This window comes from Ailuropoda melanoleuca, chromosome 6, assembly GCF_002007445.2.
Source record: "Ailuropoda melanoleuca isolate Jingjing chromosome 6, ASM200744v2, whole genome shotgun sequence".
Lineage (NCBI taxonomy): Eukaryota > Metazoa > Chordata > Mammalia > Carnivora > Ursidae > Ailuropoda > Ailuropoda melanoleuca.
Window position 1 is genome coordinate 110,168,863 of NC_048223.1, and position 14,056 is coordinate 110,182,918.

The 14,056-nt window shown below is 38.0% G+C and overlaps 1 protein-coding gene across 2 annotated transcripts; it reads right to left on the reverse strand.

Annotated features, from left to right (window-relative positions):
* Positions 1-164: 164 nt before the first annotated feature.
* Positions 165-11,764, reverse strand: SMNDC1 (survival motor neuron domain containing 1). Of its 2 annotated transcripts, none has more exons than XM_002930798.4 (6): positions 11,597-11,764; positions 10,256-10,375; positions 5,271-5,413; positions 4,526-4,687; positions 1,912-2,065; positions 165-1,441 (listed from the first exon to the last, which is right to left on the reverse strand). In XM_002930798.4, exons 2-6 carry the CDS (start codon positions 10,373-10,375, stop codon positions 1,304-1,306), a joined length of 717 nt encoding a protein of 238 aa, XP_002930844.1. In that variant the 5' UTR covers positions 11,597-11,764; the 3' UTR covers positions 165-1,303. The 2 variants fall into 2 exon arrangements, with proteins under 2 accessions (XP_002930844.1, XP_011215959.1); XM_011217657.3 differs by lacking the exon at positions 11,597-11,764 and adding an exon at positions 7,383-7,570 and having other exon boundaries at positions 10,256-10,381.
* Positions 11,765-14,056: the final 2,292 nt, after the last annotated feature.

Consider the following 14,056-nt stretch of genomic DNA (forward strand, 5'->3'; position numbering starts at 1 on the left):
TTATGTCTAATGTAAGAAGTACATAAGGATTTATTGAAACCTTTATCACATACTCAATATTCTCTTCTGTGGAAATGATGAATGCAAGCAAAAACACTGAAGCTTAATCAAACTTTATCAATGCTGCCCCTAGGACTTCACCACCCTTCTGGTAACACACCCTGGAGATTTTAAAAACACTTTATTTAATAAAAGTTAAACATACAAAAACAGAAATTAACACATACCCTAAAAATCACCATCTTCCATTAATAGGAAGACACTTTACTATGCATATATTTGGCTTAAACTCAACTCAGGATAACTGTGATGTTCACTTATACCAACAAATGGTGACAACTTGATCTAGTTAACAAAAATTACAAACTCAGCTACATGAACATAATATACAGGGAAATTATGGTCAGATTAATGCACAAGAAATACAATAAATTTTTAATGATGAAACATTCAGTACTCTTGTTCATTAATTTAGCCTTGGGTTTTTTTTTTTTTTTTTTTTACAAAAATAGTATCTACACTGTATACAGGGCTATACATCAGCTTTTTGTTTTCTTATATAAACATTACACATCCAAAAAATGGTACCACTACCGTAAGGGAAAAATCAACATGTTAAAAAAAAAAAAAACACAAAATTAAAAATAAACAAAAAAACCCCTTAGAAAAGGAAGCTGGTCATAAACATGGTTCTTACATAAAATTAAAACTCAATGAAAAAATTTTAAGAGCTGGGTCAATTTTAGAGATAGCCTAATAGGCTTCAGAAACCAATTATTGAAGGAAAAACCTCAAAATAAAGTTTGCCATTTTAAATTAATCAAATTAACCTATTTTTAGGCTTAATTAGCAACAGCTAGGTTTAAGTTGAAGGAAAAAAAGATCTCTTTAGCAGGTTGGTATTTTGCCTTGACGTTCCAGTGAATTGCTACAATATGTGGCAAGTTCAAAGCATCTGAAAATTCCAAGTGAGAACTTTACAAAAAGTACACACCATCCATTAAGTAAGGGCCTGATATTAGGAAGATCAACAATTCATCTAAGTGCCGTATTTATGCAGCATCTATCTAGAAAAGTTGCTTTATTCAACAAACTTTGAGGAAACTGTGGTAGTAGTAACGAAAAGTTAAACGAATAGCAGTTATCAAACGCAATTTCTTCAAGTTTCATTCTATTGAAGTCAAACAAGGACGACAATGGTATCTTCCTTACTCATCTAACAAATAATTTACCTTTAGAAAAATATAAGGATAAAAAGGTAAATGTAAAGCCCTGCAGAGATGAAATCCAACAGTTTTTCTGATTATTGAGGCATCAAATGCCTGACATTGTATTTAGAGGTATCTTGATATTGTGTCATAGGTTTATCAGCAATTCCACAAGTTCCTACTCCAACTTTTCCGGTTACACTCTCAGGTGAAGCAAAAATACTCCTTTTTACCTAGCGGAAATGAAACAAACCATTCTGATTAGTTTTTTGGGGAAAACATTTCCAAAATACACTTAAGAAATATAGTACACATCAAGGGAACTGGAGTGCTCTTTTAAATAAAATCTACCAGTGATGCCCAGCATAGAAAGCATGTTAACAAAGCGGGTAGGGTTCATCACACCCCCTCTAAGTGGTATGTAAGGTAGCAAGCAGTTTTTCAAATTTTAGTTTATAGAAGGGTAAACAATCTAAGTCTTTTGTAATTTCTGATACAAACTCTCTCATTCATAATGTATTTGAGAGAGACAATGGCTAATGGTGATGTTTTGCTATAAGCCCAACAGAAGATTAAAGAGGATTCTGAATTCAAGATCCAGTTATGTATTTTTTTAAAACCATATGCCTCCTCTTTCATTTTAAAGTTATTTTAATGACAATTACACTTTTCAAATTTACGTACAATAAACAGATTTACTAACCTGGCCTTTTTTGTTTTTAGAATAGGCTCTGTTGTTGAACTGTTGCCATTTAACCTTCTGGTCCTCTCTTTCCTGCTCAAGTTCTTTTATTCTCTGTGCTTTTTTCAAAGCTTTCTTCTTTTTATATTCACGCTGCTGGGCAATCATTTCTTTTCTGTGTAGATATAACAGCTAAATGTCAACTCTTAAGACTTAATAGATGATTTCCTCAAGAGATATTTAGCAGTACAAAAAGCAAACAAAACAAAAATATCCGTAATAAACTTACACATTACATGAATAGAAGCACTAACACCAACAATGCCAATCACCCAGTACTACTAAGAAATGTTATTTGAAATACACAGCAACCCTGGAAGCTTTCAAATCATATATGTAATCTATTACCTATTTAAATCAAATACATTTTTTTGAGATTGTATTTATTTTGCAGAGAGTGCGCATGTGTGCAAGTAGGGGTAAGAGCAGAGGGAGAAGCAGACTGCACTGAGTGCCTGACATGGGGCTTGATCCCAGGACCCCAAGATCATGACCTGAGCCAAAATCAAGAGTCGGCTGCTCAACAGACTGAGACACCCAGGCACCCCTCAAATCAAATATTTAAACTATGACTTTTTGATGTTTACATTGCTTTTGCCAGGTGCATTTTAGAAATGAGTTTTAACATTAATAGTGTTCTAAACCTTTACCCATTTCTAAATGGACGGTTAGCAAGTTTAATATGCTGCATTTAGAAAAGAGATGTAATGCTGATAAAACTATTTCATCTAGGGGTGCCTGGGTGGCTCAGTCGTTAAGCGTCTGCCTTTGGCTCAGGCCGTGATCCCGGCGTTCTGGGATCGAGCCCCACATCAGGCTCCTCCGCTGGGAGCCTGCTTCTTCCTCTCCCACTCCCCCTACTTGTATTCCCTCTCTCGCTGGCTGTCTCTCTCTCTGTCAATAAATAAAAATCTGAAAGAAAAAAAATCTGTTTCATCTAGACAGGAAAAGCACAGTAGCATTAAGGGGAAATCACAGCTTAAAATTCTTAAAAACAAAAACTGGGGTTTTAAAAAAAAACACTCCTCTATACAGGATCAGGGCCTACAGCTCTCTCAATAATTTCTGCTCAGTGTACATACTTTCTCACCGAAAGGATGAAGAGGTCCTTTAAAAAGAGGCAATACGATCTAGGTGCCTCAGTATCATACAATCACCGCTATGAAGCTAAGTGTGGCTTTTTTACACTGATGTCAAAGACTTAAAAAAAAAAATAGAGGATGTTACATTGTTCTACAGACTGATTTTCTCATTGGGATACTCAGGTGATATAATTTTCCCAAGTTCAAATATATTTATGTATTTGTAGCAACTTAAGTTTAAAAACTCCCGACAAACCCAAAAAAGAGAAAACTGTGGGAAATATGTGTAAGTTAACCAAAATATTGTTAATTTAACCTCTTAAATACCATTCAAACCATACACTTCTCTCCTGCTGCTGCTTCCTGGGTTCAGGCCACATTATCTTACATCTGGATCACATCAGTAGTAGCCTTCCCTCTGCAGTCAGTGAGTATTTGAAAGCTCAACTATGATCACATCCTGTCTCTTCTATTTGAAATGCATCAGTGGCTGTCAAGCTCTTTGTGATCTGGCCTTGACCTCTCTAACCTCTTCTCTTATCAAACCACCCACATTTAAGCCCCAAGTTTTTACCACAGGAATGTTTGTTACTTCTATGTTCCAACCTTGGTTTTTTTTTTCAAAAGTAAACATTTACTGAACTCTTACTACACGTCAAGAACTGTGCTACATGCTTTATAAATGCTAACATTTAATCCTTACAATCCTACAATGTAGATACTATCAACCCTGTTTTACAAATAAGAAAAAAAGTTAAGCAGTTTGCCCAAGGTCATACCTTCAAGTTCATTCATTACCTGGCTAACTCCTTTTCAAATCTCAGTTAATTTTTTTTTTTTTTTAAAGATTTGTATATTTGACAGAGAGAGAGTGTGTGCGCACACGCTCACACACAGAAGCAGGGGGAGCAGTAGAGGGAGAAGGAGAAGCAGGCTTCCCATTGAGCAGGAAGCCCGATGCGGAGCTCAATCCCAGGACCCTGAGATCATGACCTGAGCAGAAGGCAGATGCTTAATCAACCGAGCCACCCAGGTGCCCCCAAATCTCAGTTTAGATGTCATTTTCTCAAAGACATTTGCCTTGATGACTGAAGTGCAGTTTAGGTATCTTTGTTCCCTTAAAGTACCCATTATGTTTCCTTCATAACTTCTATACTTAACTACTTAAATGTTCCTTTAATTTTGTGTTTTGTTCTCTGGATTATAAACTCAATCAGGACAGGGCCAAAGCTGGTTGTCTTCACTGTGGTGGAAACCCAACACCTGGCTTAGTGAGGTACATAGTGTCCTCTTAATGAATATACTGAACGCCTAAGTGGGCCTAGGCATACACATACAGACAAGACTGATCCTCTACTGCTGATCTTCAGAATAACGGTGCAGAGCATTATAACCTTTTTACCCTAATCTAACCCTGCATGGATTTTGTGGACCACCTCAACTACCAAAATGGGGAAGATTACACTTAAACTGCTAAAGTCAAAATCACTTACTTTGACATGGGTTTGTTGCCACTGTCCTCCTTTGCCTTCCTTCCTTCTTCTACAGGCTTGAGGTTCAACAGTGGGGTCACTTCAGCATTGCCGTAGCCAGCAAAGGTGATCGCAGCAGTGCCGTTTTCTTCATCTATCTCCTCGATCTCCGCTTCATAACACCTGTTAAGATATCATGACTGTAAGCAGGTGAGTAAAGGTTTAGTACTCAGCCTATAAGACTTACACTGCAGTGCTTCAACTATTACATGTGTCTCAAATGGAACTTCTGTCATCAGTTGGCTCTTTAGTAAAAAATACAAAACAGTGGTTGGAGTTAGCCATCTACTATCAAAAAAAGGGGTCCTAATCAAAATATTGTCATGAAAATCTCTTATATGTCTATTAAGTGTGCTTTAGTCAGTCTCTTTGAGAAAAGATATTTTTTATAGGAATAATTTCAGTGTATGTGTTTCACCTAAGTCTAAGACAGCCAACCATTCACTCAATTTTCAATTTGAGGAAAAGATTAAGATTATTTAAGCTATCCGTTCATTTTCCTCTGCTTTTTCTCTCCTCTAGGATGTAAATCTAAAGCTAAAAACTGAACACTGTATTAGTGGTAACCACCCAGGAATCAAATTGGCTCTACGAACAAATTAACTACATAGAAAGATTAAAATAGGGTAGTTTAAACTGAATAAAAACTTCTTACCATTGTATTTTATTATTTCATGTTATAGTTAGAGTTTTTTTCTACACTTACTGTCCATCTTCACTCCAGATTGCCATACACTTGTCTCCTACTTTCCATGAATGAGTGGGCTGAGTAGAAGCAAAACTGTCTGAACTTGCAAGAGTTTCAGAAGGTTGAGTTGATAGAAGGTCTTTGGTTAGTTCTATAACTTCCTAAAAAGAAAAAACAAAAACTATAATATTATTTTTATAATTCGCTTATCACCTACTTTCAACAGGTTTTCAGGTTTTGATGACGATAGCTCTCACACCATATACCATTTATTAAGTACACTACACATATTTATTTGTAGTTCATAACAATACTATCATGTACGTACTATGATTATCCTCACAGAGAAACTAAGATACAGTATTTTATATGGTGGTAGAACTGGGATTTAAACCCGGACAATTGCCTTTCAACTTATTAACCTCAAATACTAATAAAAAAGGGTAGACTTGAGCTTATACCATGCATTATTTCTTTTTTCAAGTAAGCTCTAAACCCAATGTGGGACTTGAACTCCCAGCTCTGATACCAGGAGTCACCTGCGGTATCTACTGGCTGAGCCAGCAACGCTGCCCTACCATGCATTATTTCTAAGTGCCTATTTTAGCTACATAGATCTAATATGAGAAATAATCAATTATGAAGGACTAAATTAGGTTCAAGATCATTTTTATCTCATATCTTGTCACATGTATTTCATGCCCCTGGACTGTTTTACAGGGCATTATTTGGCAGTAGTATTAACTCTCTAGTCAACATGTTCTCTCCCCACCCCTGTCAAAACAAAACAAAATAAAACAAAACCCAAGCCTCTTGAAGCAGCCTGATTAGTAATAAAAATGTTCCTGCTCATACATATTTCTACTAAAATACTATAGGCACATATAAAAAGCCAGTAGTCTTCCTATTCATTTATAATAAAACTTACCCCATCCAGGTAAGCAAATTACCAGGTTAGATTTAGAATATTCTAAAAAGTACATGAGCACAGCTTCATTTAAAAGGAAAAAAAAGAATTTAACACACAGGCAGGCAATACCTTTCTGTGTGGCAAGTATTTTTTCTATTTCAGGCTTATACGTACTGGCTTCATTCAAGGGTGTTTGGTAGGGTTGGTTAAAAAACTTAATAGTACGAATTGATAGACTGTGCTACCTATCCGCTATATTTTTACTCTGATGAAGACCTAGGTAATGCGTCACCTTATCTGATTCATTTTAAAAACTTGCATACCTGCCCCCACTGTTGCATATAAAACACCTTAACACATCACACTGTGTTTTGTGAGAAAACGTAGCAAAGTTAAACTCTGTAGTGAGTTTCCTATGGCTCCCCCTGAAGTTTTATAGTAGCAGCTCCGGTTCAGCAAGAAAGTATATATCACCTTTCTCCTAAAGAGTCTAGATCTTCATGGCTATTTCTGAAAAACTAATATCTGAGCCTTCAAAAAAAAAAAAAAAAAAAGGAATATTAAGCCCTTGGGAGAAAGGCCAGTTTTGTGAATTAAAAAACTAGACCAACTCAGATTTGAGTTAAGAATTCAGTAGAGTAGTATCTTTAATGAGATTTTATTGGGTGCCAAAGAGCCACTTAAATACCTTTTAATCAGACAATCCTTTGCAAGTAAAGCAAAGAACTTCCACATAAATAGATCATGTACTATACAAAGAAGGAGAGTAAATTATCCAGTCTTGTTTTTAACTAACCACTATTAGGGCCAAGAATATAACCCAGTAAGCCTGACTCAAGAGCCCATACCATCCCTATTATCAAATAATTGCATTTAACTAAAGCACAAACATGATTTCGACATTTGTAGGTCTCAGGTTTAGACCTCTACCTCTCTTAGCATAGAGCATCTTGCCATTTTATTTTCATAAGGAAATACATTTTCACCAAAGGGTCCTGAAAAGCTGTGCATGTTACAATTTTCAGAGCCCTGCACTAAAGGATTGGATTTTTAAAAAATCCAAAGCATTTATTCCTAGTTGTCCTTTCATTTTGCCATGTTTCACATACCCCTCCCAACAAGCTATGAAGACCCTTCTCAATGTTTTCTTTACATGTGCATATGGACCAAAGTATTAGAGAAACTATTTTATGTATGAGGGGGTTCTTAAAGGTACATACCATTAATTACTTTTCCTCCCCCAAGTCTGAGTTCTGAAACTGCTCCTTCATCGACAGATGGGCAGCAGTTACAGTAATCGGCAATTCCAGGAAGCATCAGATGTTGTGATCTACATATCAGCAGGTCAAAGGGTGCACTCAAGCACTCTGCTTACTGAAGGAAGGCGTTTCGGGGATGCAGAGAGCCACTGTAATATATGAGACAAGTGACTTGACCCCTGCCTCCTTTAGAACCAGTTTATTCAGCAAAACAGCCTAATAAATTGACTATTTTTGTGATTATCACAGACTGCCTGGGGAGCTAGTCAGGTAGCTAGCCTAGATCTTACTATACCCACTTTTTTAAGTGAAAAAAGGCAATTAGGACTTCAGTAGATCAATGTGCTGCCTGCTGAGTAACTTTATTCTATATGAAAGACAGTACATAAAAAAGATAAGCAAGGAAGCCTTACTGGCAAAATGAAGTCACTGAAAAAATGCAGAAAAGCATTTTGTCATAAATGAAAGGGCAAACAAATTCATAACTGGGGTAGACATTCCACTAAAGGAACACAAAACAAAGGAGGCCACAAACTCAGTCATCAGTCTGAACAAGTTTTCAGCAAATATAAAAGGCAGAATTAAATATCAAAGGCATGAGGTATATATCCCAGAAAACAGAGAAGAGATAAAAAGGAAAAATATTTTTAAAAAATCCATGATAAAACAGAAGCTGTAACTGTAATCAATGGAGACAACAATCACTAGGTGGAAGCAGATATTCAAATGCTTCTTAAAACTTTATCTAATCTTCAATGACGCCTTCTATCTTTGAGTAATTTTCAGTTCAAAAGAGACCTGTATCTAGCAAATGGAAATGAAAAATGTTTTCATGACAAAATAAGAGGAAAAGAAACCGTGATCAAGATATTGGTCAGGAAAAACATTCTGTATTATTACTATCTGAAGTTTTAGAACTTAAGCTTCTAAATATGTGCTATCCAATATGGTAGTCACAAGTGGCTACTTAAAAAAAATTAAAAATTCAGTTCTTCAGCTCCCCTAGCCATATTTCAAATATTCAGTAGTCCCTAGTCGCTGCAGTACAACACAGTGGATACAAAACATTTCCATCATGGCACAAAGTTCTACTGGACAGTGCTCTTTTAAATGGTTACAGAAGAGGATAATTCACAGATAAATGACCCCCAGGTCCTTATTAACTGAACCCTAAGTAAGCCATTTATGTGCTTACTTCAATGCCTACCACAACAGTCTCTCCCTAAGATACTTCCATTATAGACCATGTCATAGTAAGGCAATTCTGCCTAGACTCTTGAAGTTTATTCTAGAAATATTAAAAAAACAACAACAACAAAACCCTCACAATAAGGTTTCAACCTTCACTCCCAACTTCCCCTCTACCAGTTCTACACATATCTTTCTTCCAACTGCCCAGATAGCAATATACATAATACCACAATGTTTTATTCTCTTAAAAGAAAAAAAGGACTGCTTTTAAGGTGGTAAAAGAAGATACATGCCAGAATCTCTCTTTGAGGTAAATAGAAAGTTGGCCTGGGAGTGGGAGAAATTGCTCCCCAAACATCTTTTTAGTATTGACTAGCACTCTCAAATTCACTGGCCTGACTTCTACATACTATAGAGGGGTCCTGTTTTCTGTGTTTTTAAAAATTACACACTATTGCAACTTCAGGCAAGTTTATCCTAATTCCACAATTTGAACCTGAAAATATTCAACTCATTTTAATTATGCCCAGATAAACTCTTTCAAAGTTCTGAATCTGGACCCCATTTCAAATAAGTTTCATTTATTTGCAGTTCTAATATCCCTATAATATTAATTTTAATGGGCAAGAGGCTGACAAAGGGAAGGAAAGGATTTAGATAGGATAAAGATGATTCTAGTTTTGTACCGAATCAGTAAAGAAAGACCATCAAATCAAAGCACATTTTAAAACTTTCAAAAAACCAGGTTCAAAATTTTAAGTTCTCAAATTTATTAAAATGAAGTGCTACATATGTACATATATACAGTATTTTTATCAATCAACCTCGTGTTCTGAGAAACAATAGATATTTACCATAAGGGTTTTATGCTTGTCTTGAAACCCCAGTGCAGGTTTTAAAAAGGTAAGTTTCATACCTACTGAACCTTCCCATGACAAATTAAGATCTCCTTTCCACACCCATTCAACTTAACTTCAACAAGTGTCAACAACTACAATGTAAAATCTAGCCTTAAATTCAAACATTATGTAGCATTTAGGCAGAAAACAAGTATCTCTTTAGATATCTTCATAATATGTTTTCAATACAAGATGTTTACCTGCTAGCTTTGAAACACACACACTCTCATTTTCAACGAATCTTGTGACAAAAAGAATCTTAACCAGGTTATATTTTTCTCATTGTTTTTATCATTTATAAAATGCTTCCACATTTGTTTTTTCAATACCAATAAAACAAATTAACTTTTTTTAATTCCATGTATTTTTAATTACCTCTCAAACTAAATTTCCTTTGCCAAATCTTTAAAAATAAAAGCACTTTCCACTGTAAAGTTACATGTACCTCTTCTCTAGAAGGTTTGACAGAGACATCTAAATTCAACTCTTATTTTTAAAAATTATATGAACATACAAGATTTATGTAAGAACAGTGCTTTACTCATTTTAATGTATATAACTGAGGAAGCAACCCTACTTCTGTGAGCCATGTACATGTGCATATACACACGTACACGCAAGGGAGGATAGTGGAAGAAACACTCCCCTCCAAATGGTGCTTTGGATTCTAAGCAATAAATCATTTGAAAAACACAAAAACACTTTTTCCAAGCAATGTAACTATTAGTGACCTCTTATACTTACTTGTAAATCTTTCTTTAATTTTAGCAAATCTTCATTTTCTCCGTTTCCAGACAACGCAGCTTCAACTTGCTGGAGTTGAGCTTTGTAGCTTGCCAGCTGCTTTGCTAGATCCTCTGACATCTGGAGAAAATAAAAAGAGTAAGACCATGAAAACTAAACCAAAAACTCCATAAAAATAATTTCCCTGTCTGCCTGACTTAATCCTTACCAGTTTTGCTCCCAACTCCTTAATATAATTCATTGCTGCAGCTTAACTTATACCGTTACCTTTACTTTTAGTTCTGAGAAAAGCTGTGAGTCAAATCCAAGCTTCAAGGGAATGGATTCCACAGATTATAAACTCATTTTGTTTCTGTGTGGAATTTATATCAGACAAGAGCTATGACAAAAGGAAAAAGGAGAATTTCTAATTTTCTTTCAACTCCTGTAACAGTGCAGACACTGTATTTGGCTCAATTCACAAGGCTGTTACATCTTCGCCAGGAGGAAAAAAAAAAAAAAGCACGAATCTGTTGAAAGAGTCGAGACTTAAGAAAAAATATTTTTAAGCACTAAAGAATACTTCCAAAACAAAATATAAATGGCTTTTGGATTAACTACATAAATAATACTCTCCACATGAGCTATTAATTAGGAAGTGTGTTCAGAACCTTTCCTCCAAGAGCAAAAATGTTTCACTCGGTCACTTAAATATTGCCTATGCAGCCTCTTCATTAAAGAAAACACTATCCCATTTAGGCATTCTAAGGAGCGTTGTCTTTCACCCAGTCTGGCTCATTCTTCTCCGGAAAATAAGATACAAGAATCCTTTCTCGATTTACAAAGCAAACACGCGGGATTTCCAAGGACCTTTCTGTCTTACAATTCCCGTCCGACCACAGCCTGTAATTTGGAAGGGCTCCAAAAAGGCTAGAGCAAGCTAGGCACCCAACACCTCAAAGCCCGCCACAACTGGTCGATTATTTCAGAACTCGAAATTCAAACACAAGCTCCAGGGAAACGGAAAACACAAACGGAGCGGAGCCCAGCAGTGCCGGAGCCTCACACCCCCAAAAGCGTTCCGCACAGAACGGCTGAGGGCTTCAAGAGGCCTTCCCATCCCTACCCCACCCGACCGGTTCCCGGCTTAGCCCAGGCCGTCGCCACCGCCCGGAGGTCCCAGCCCCTCCGGAGCCGCTCAGGTCCCAACTCTGGGTGGGAGAGGAGGCCGGGCCCCTAAGACTCTTGCCGGCGGCCAGGCCTCTCCAATGCGGCCCGCTCCTCGGCCTCAGGCCTCTGCTTCAACCAAGGAGAGGCCGAGGCCCGGCGAGGCCCTGCTCTCTCCCTCACCGGCTTCGTTACCTTGTGTGGGGCTGGGGGCAGGGCAGCAGGAAGGGGTTGGGGCAAATGAGCCCAGTGGTAGCGGCGGCGACAGAGGCAGCAGCACCAGTAGGAAAAATCTCCGCGGCAACAACAAGGCGACTCGGTCCGAAATGGGAGAACTTGGTCGGCGATGGGGGGGAGGGGAAGAATGCCGGGCACTGGAAGGAGGAAAAGACAGAAGCGGGTCAAAACTCGCGAGATGTTAAAAGCCTCGCGAGACGTCGCCCTACCCACGTGATTCCCAGCTCTCTCTGGGCCGCCCACCCTTACTCGCTTTAGGGACGCGGAGTGGGCGGAGCTTCATAGAAAGGAAATGGCGTTGCTGCGTTGCGCCAGGGGCCGGATGTAGGTTTGTCGTATCCCAATTTCTGCTTCGAGTGCAGAGTCCTTAACTTCTTTAGGAGTGGGTGTTCTCGGTCCCTTCCTGCAGTTCCCAAGGGAGTAATCGCTGGTCCCTGCTTAGACCAGCGATGCTAGGAGGTGAGAGGAACGCAGTTTAATGCAGCGTGCATACCAGTGGTTGGTTCGCAAAATGTGGTCCCCGCAACCCCAGCATTACCATCGCCTTGTAATTTATTACAAGTGCAAGTTCTCAGTACCCACTTCAGACTTCCTGAATCAGAAACTCGAGGTGGCTCAGCAGCCTGTTTGAACAAGCGCTCCAGGTGATAACCAATATCCGCTTAAGTTTTAGAGCCATCGCTTTATATAATAAGAAAAGCCTCCGTAGCAATAAAAAGCTAATTAAATTGTGTTAGAGCCTGTTGGAGAGAAGGTTGATTTACTTAAAACTGTCTTGTTCGGCGGCGCCTGGGTGGCACAGCGGTTAGGCGTCTGCCTTCAGCTCAGGGCGTGATCCCGGCGTTGCAGGATTGAGCCCCACATCCGGCTCTTCCGCTATGAGCCTGCTTCCTCTCCCACTCCCCCTGCTTGTGTTCTCTCTCTCCCTGGCTGTCTCTACCTCTGTCGAATAAAAAAAAAAAAAAAAAAGTCTTAAAAAAAAAAACCATTTCGTTAGAACCTATTTGGTTTTAATAAAGTAAACTATATAGTTTAATCTCGCCTGATAGGGAAAACTCTCCAAGTTACTGTCTTGAATGATAAGCAGAATGAAGTGGATACTTCCATTTATGTTTAAAAAGAAATGTATGTTTGTAATAATATATACTCTCTGGATGGATACATAAACCTATCTAGAGATTTGGAATAGAAGGCAAATGTTTTCACTGATTATCTTTTTCACTGTTTACCCTTTCTAATTTTTTTCCATACGTATATCATTTTTTCCAATTAAAAATATAAAATCCTGTGAACAAAGAGGCTATATGAATGCCAGGAAAGAACCTTCGGGGGGGGGGGTTGGGGTCTTTTGCTGGGCCGTTAAGAAGGCCCTCCTCTCAGATGGGCTCTTTTGGACTGTGACAACATCTTGCTGTAGTGCCTTCTTGCTTTTTTGAAGGGGCCTTCCCTTTTCTTCTCTACATACACCCACGTAACTCTTTCAATGAGTCAGATAACCTACAGAGGTGGAAACTAGATTTGTGATAATTGAGATGGCAGTTTGGAAGAACTGAAATACTGCAGAGGGCAGCAGTGCACAGCTAGAATTGAGAGGGAAGAGAGACCAGAAATGGTGTGCTTCCTTAACATGATAGAAGTGTATTTAGGGGCGCCTGGGTGGCACAGCGCTTAGGCGTCTGCCTTCGGCTCAGGGCGTGATCCCGGCGTTATAGGATCGAGCCCCACATCAGGCTCTTCTGCTATGAGCCTGCTTCTTCCTCTCCCACTCCCCCTGCTTGTGTTCCCTCTCTCGCTGGCTGTCTCTATCTCTGTCAAATAAATAAATAAAATCTTTAAAAAAAAAAGTGTATTTAAAATATAATGTAGTTTTTAAAAACTGCACTTATTCTAATTGTGTATTTGAAGAACTAATGAGAGGAGGATCTTCCTTAAATATAAAGTAACCTTGAAGTTGTGTAAAAATCCTTCACTTAAGAGAACTCTTTTTTTTTGTTTATTTATTTTATTTAAATAATCTCTACACCCAGTGTGGGGCTGAACTCAGGACCCTGAGATCAAGAATTGCATGCTGTTCTGACTGAGCCAGCCACGCACCCCTCAGATAAGAGAACTCTTAACGAACCACCTCCAGATCAGAAAATAGGAAAATACTTATTATAAGCTTACTCAATCTTGATAGCTTTTGTTTTCAGGATTGCTTTTAATCTCTCACTCCTTTGTACAACATAGATTATATTTGGTGGGGAAAAAAGCAATATAGTTTTAATTTTATTTCTCATAAAGAAATAACAGTTATATAGACCAGGGGCCATTCTAAGCACTTTACATGTATTCATTTAATTTTCACAGCAGTTCAGTAGCTATTAGAGACAAAATTGGAGCAAGTATAAACTTTGACTAAGAGTGGTACTTCAAATA

What these genes read in the sequence shown, in the direction of transcription:
- SMNDC1 (XM_002930798.4), bottom strand. Translation starts at nt 10,375, where the DNA reads ATGTCAGAGGATCTAGCAAAGCAGCTGGCAAGCTACAAAGCTCAACTC. An exon ending in ATCTGGAGTGAAGATGGACA is followed by an intron (nt 4,688 to 5,270) that starts GTAAGTGTAGAA and finishes ATATCTTAACAG; the next exon opens with GTGTTATGAAGCGGAGATCG. An exon ending in GGCAACAAACCCATGTCAAA is followed by an intron (nt 2,066 to 4,525) that starts GTAAGTGATTTT and finishes ATATCTACACAG; the next exon opens with AAAAGAAATGATTGCCCAGC.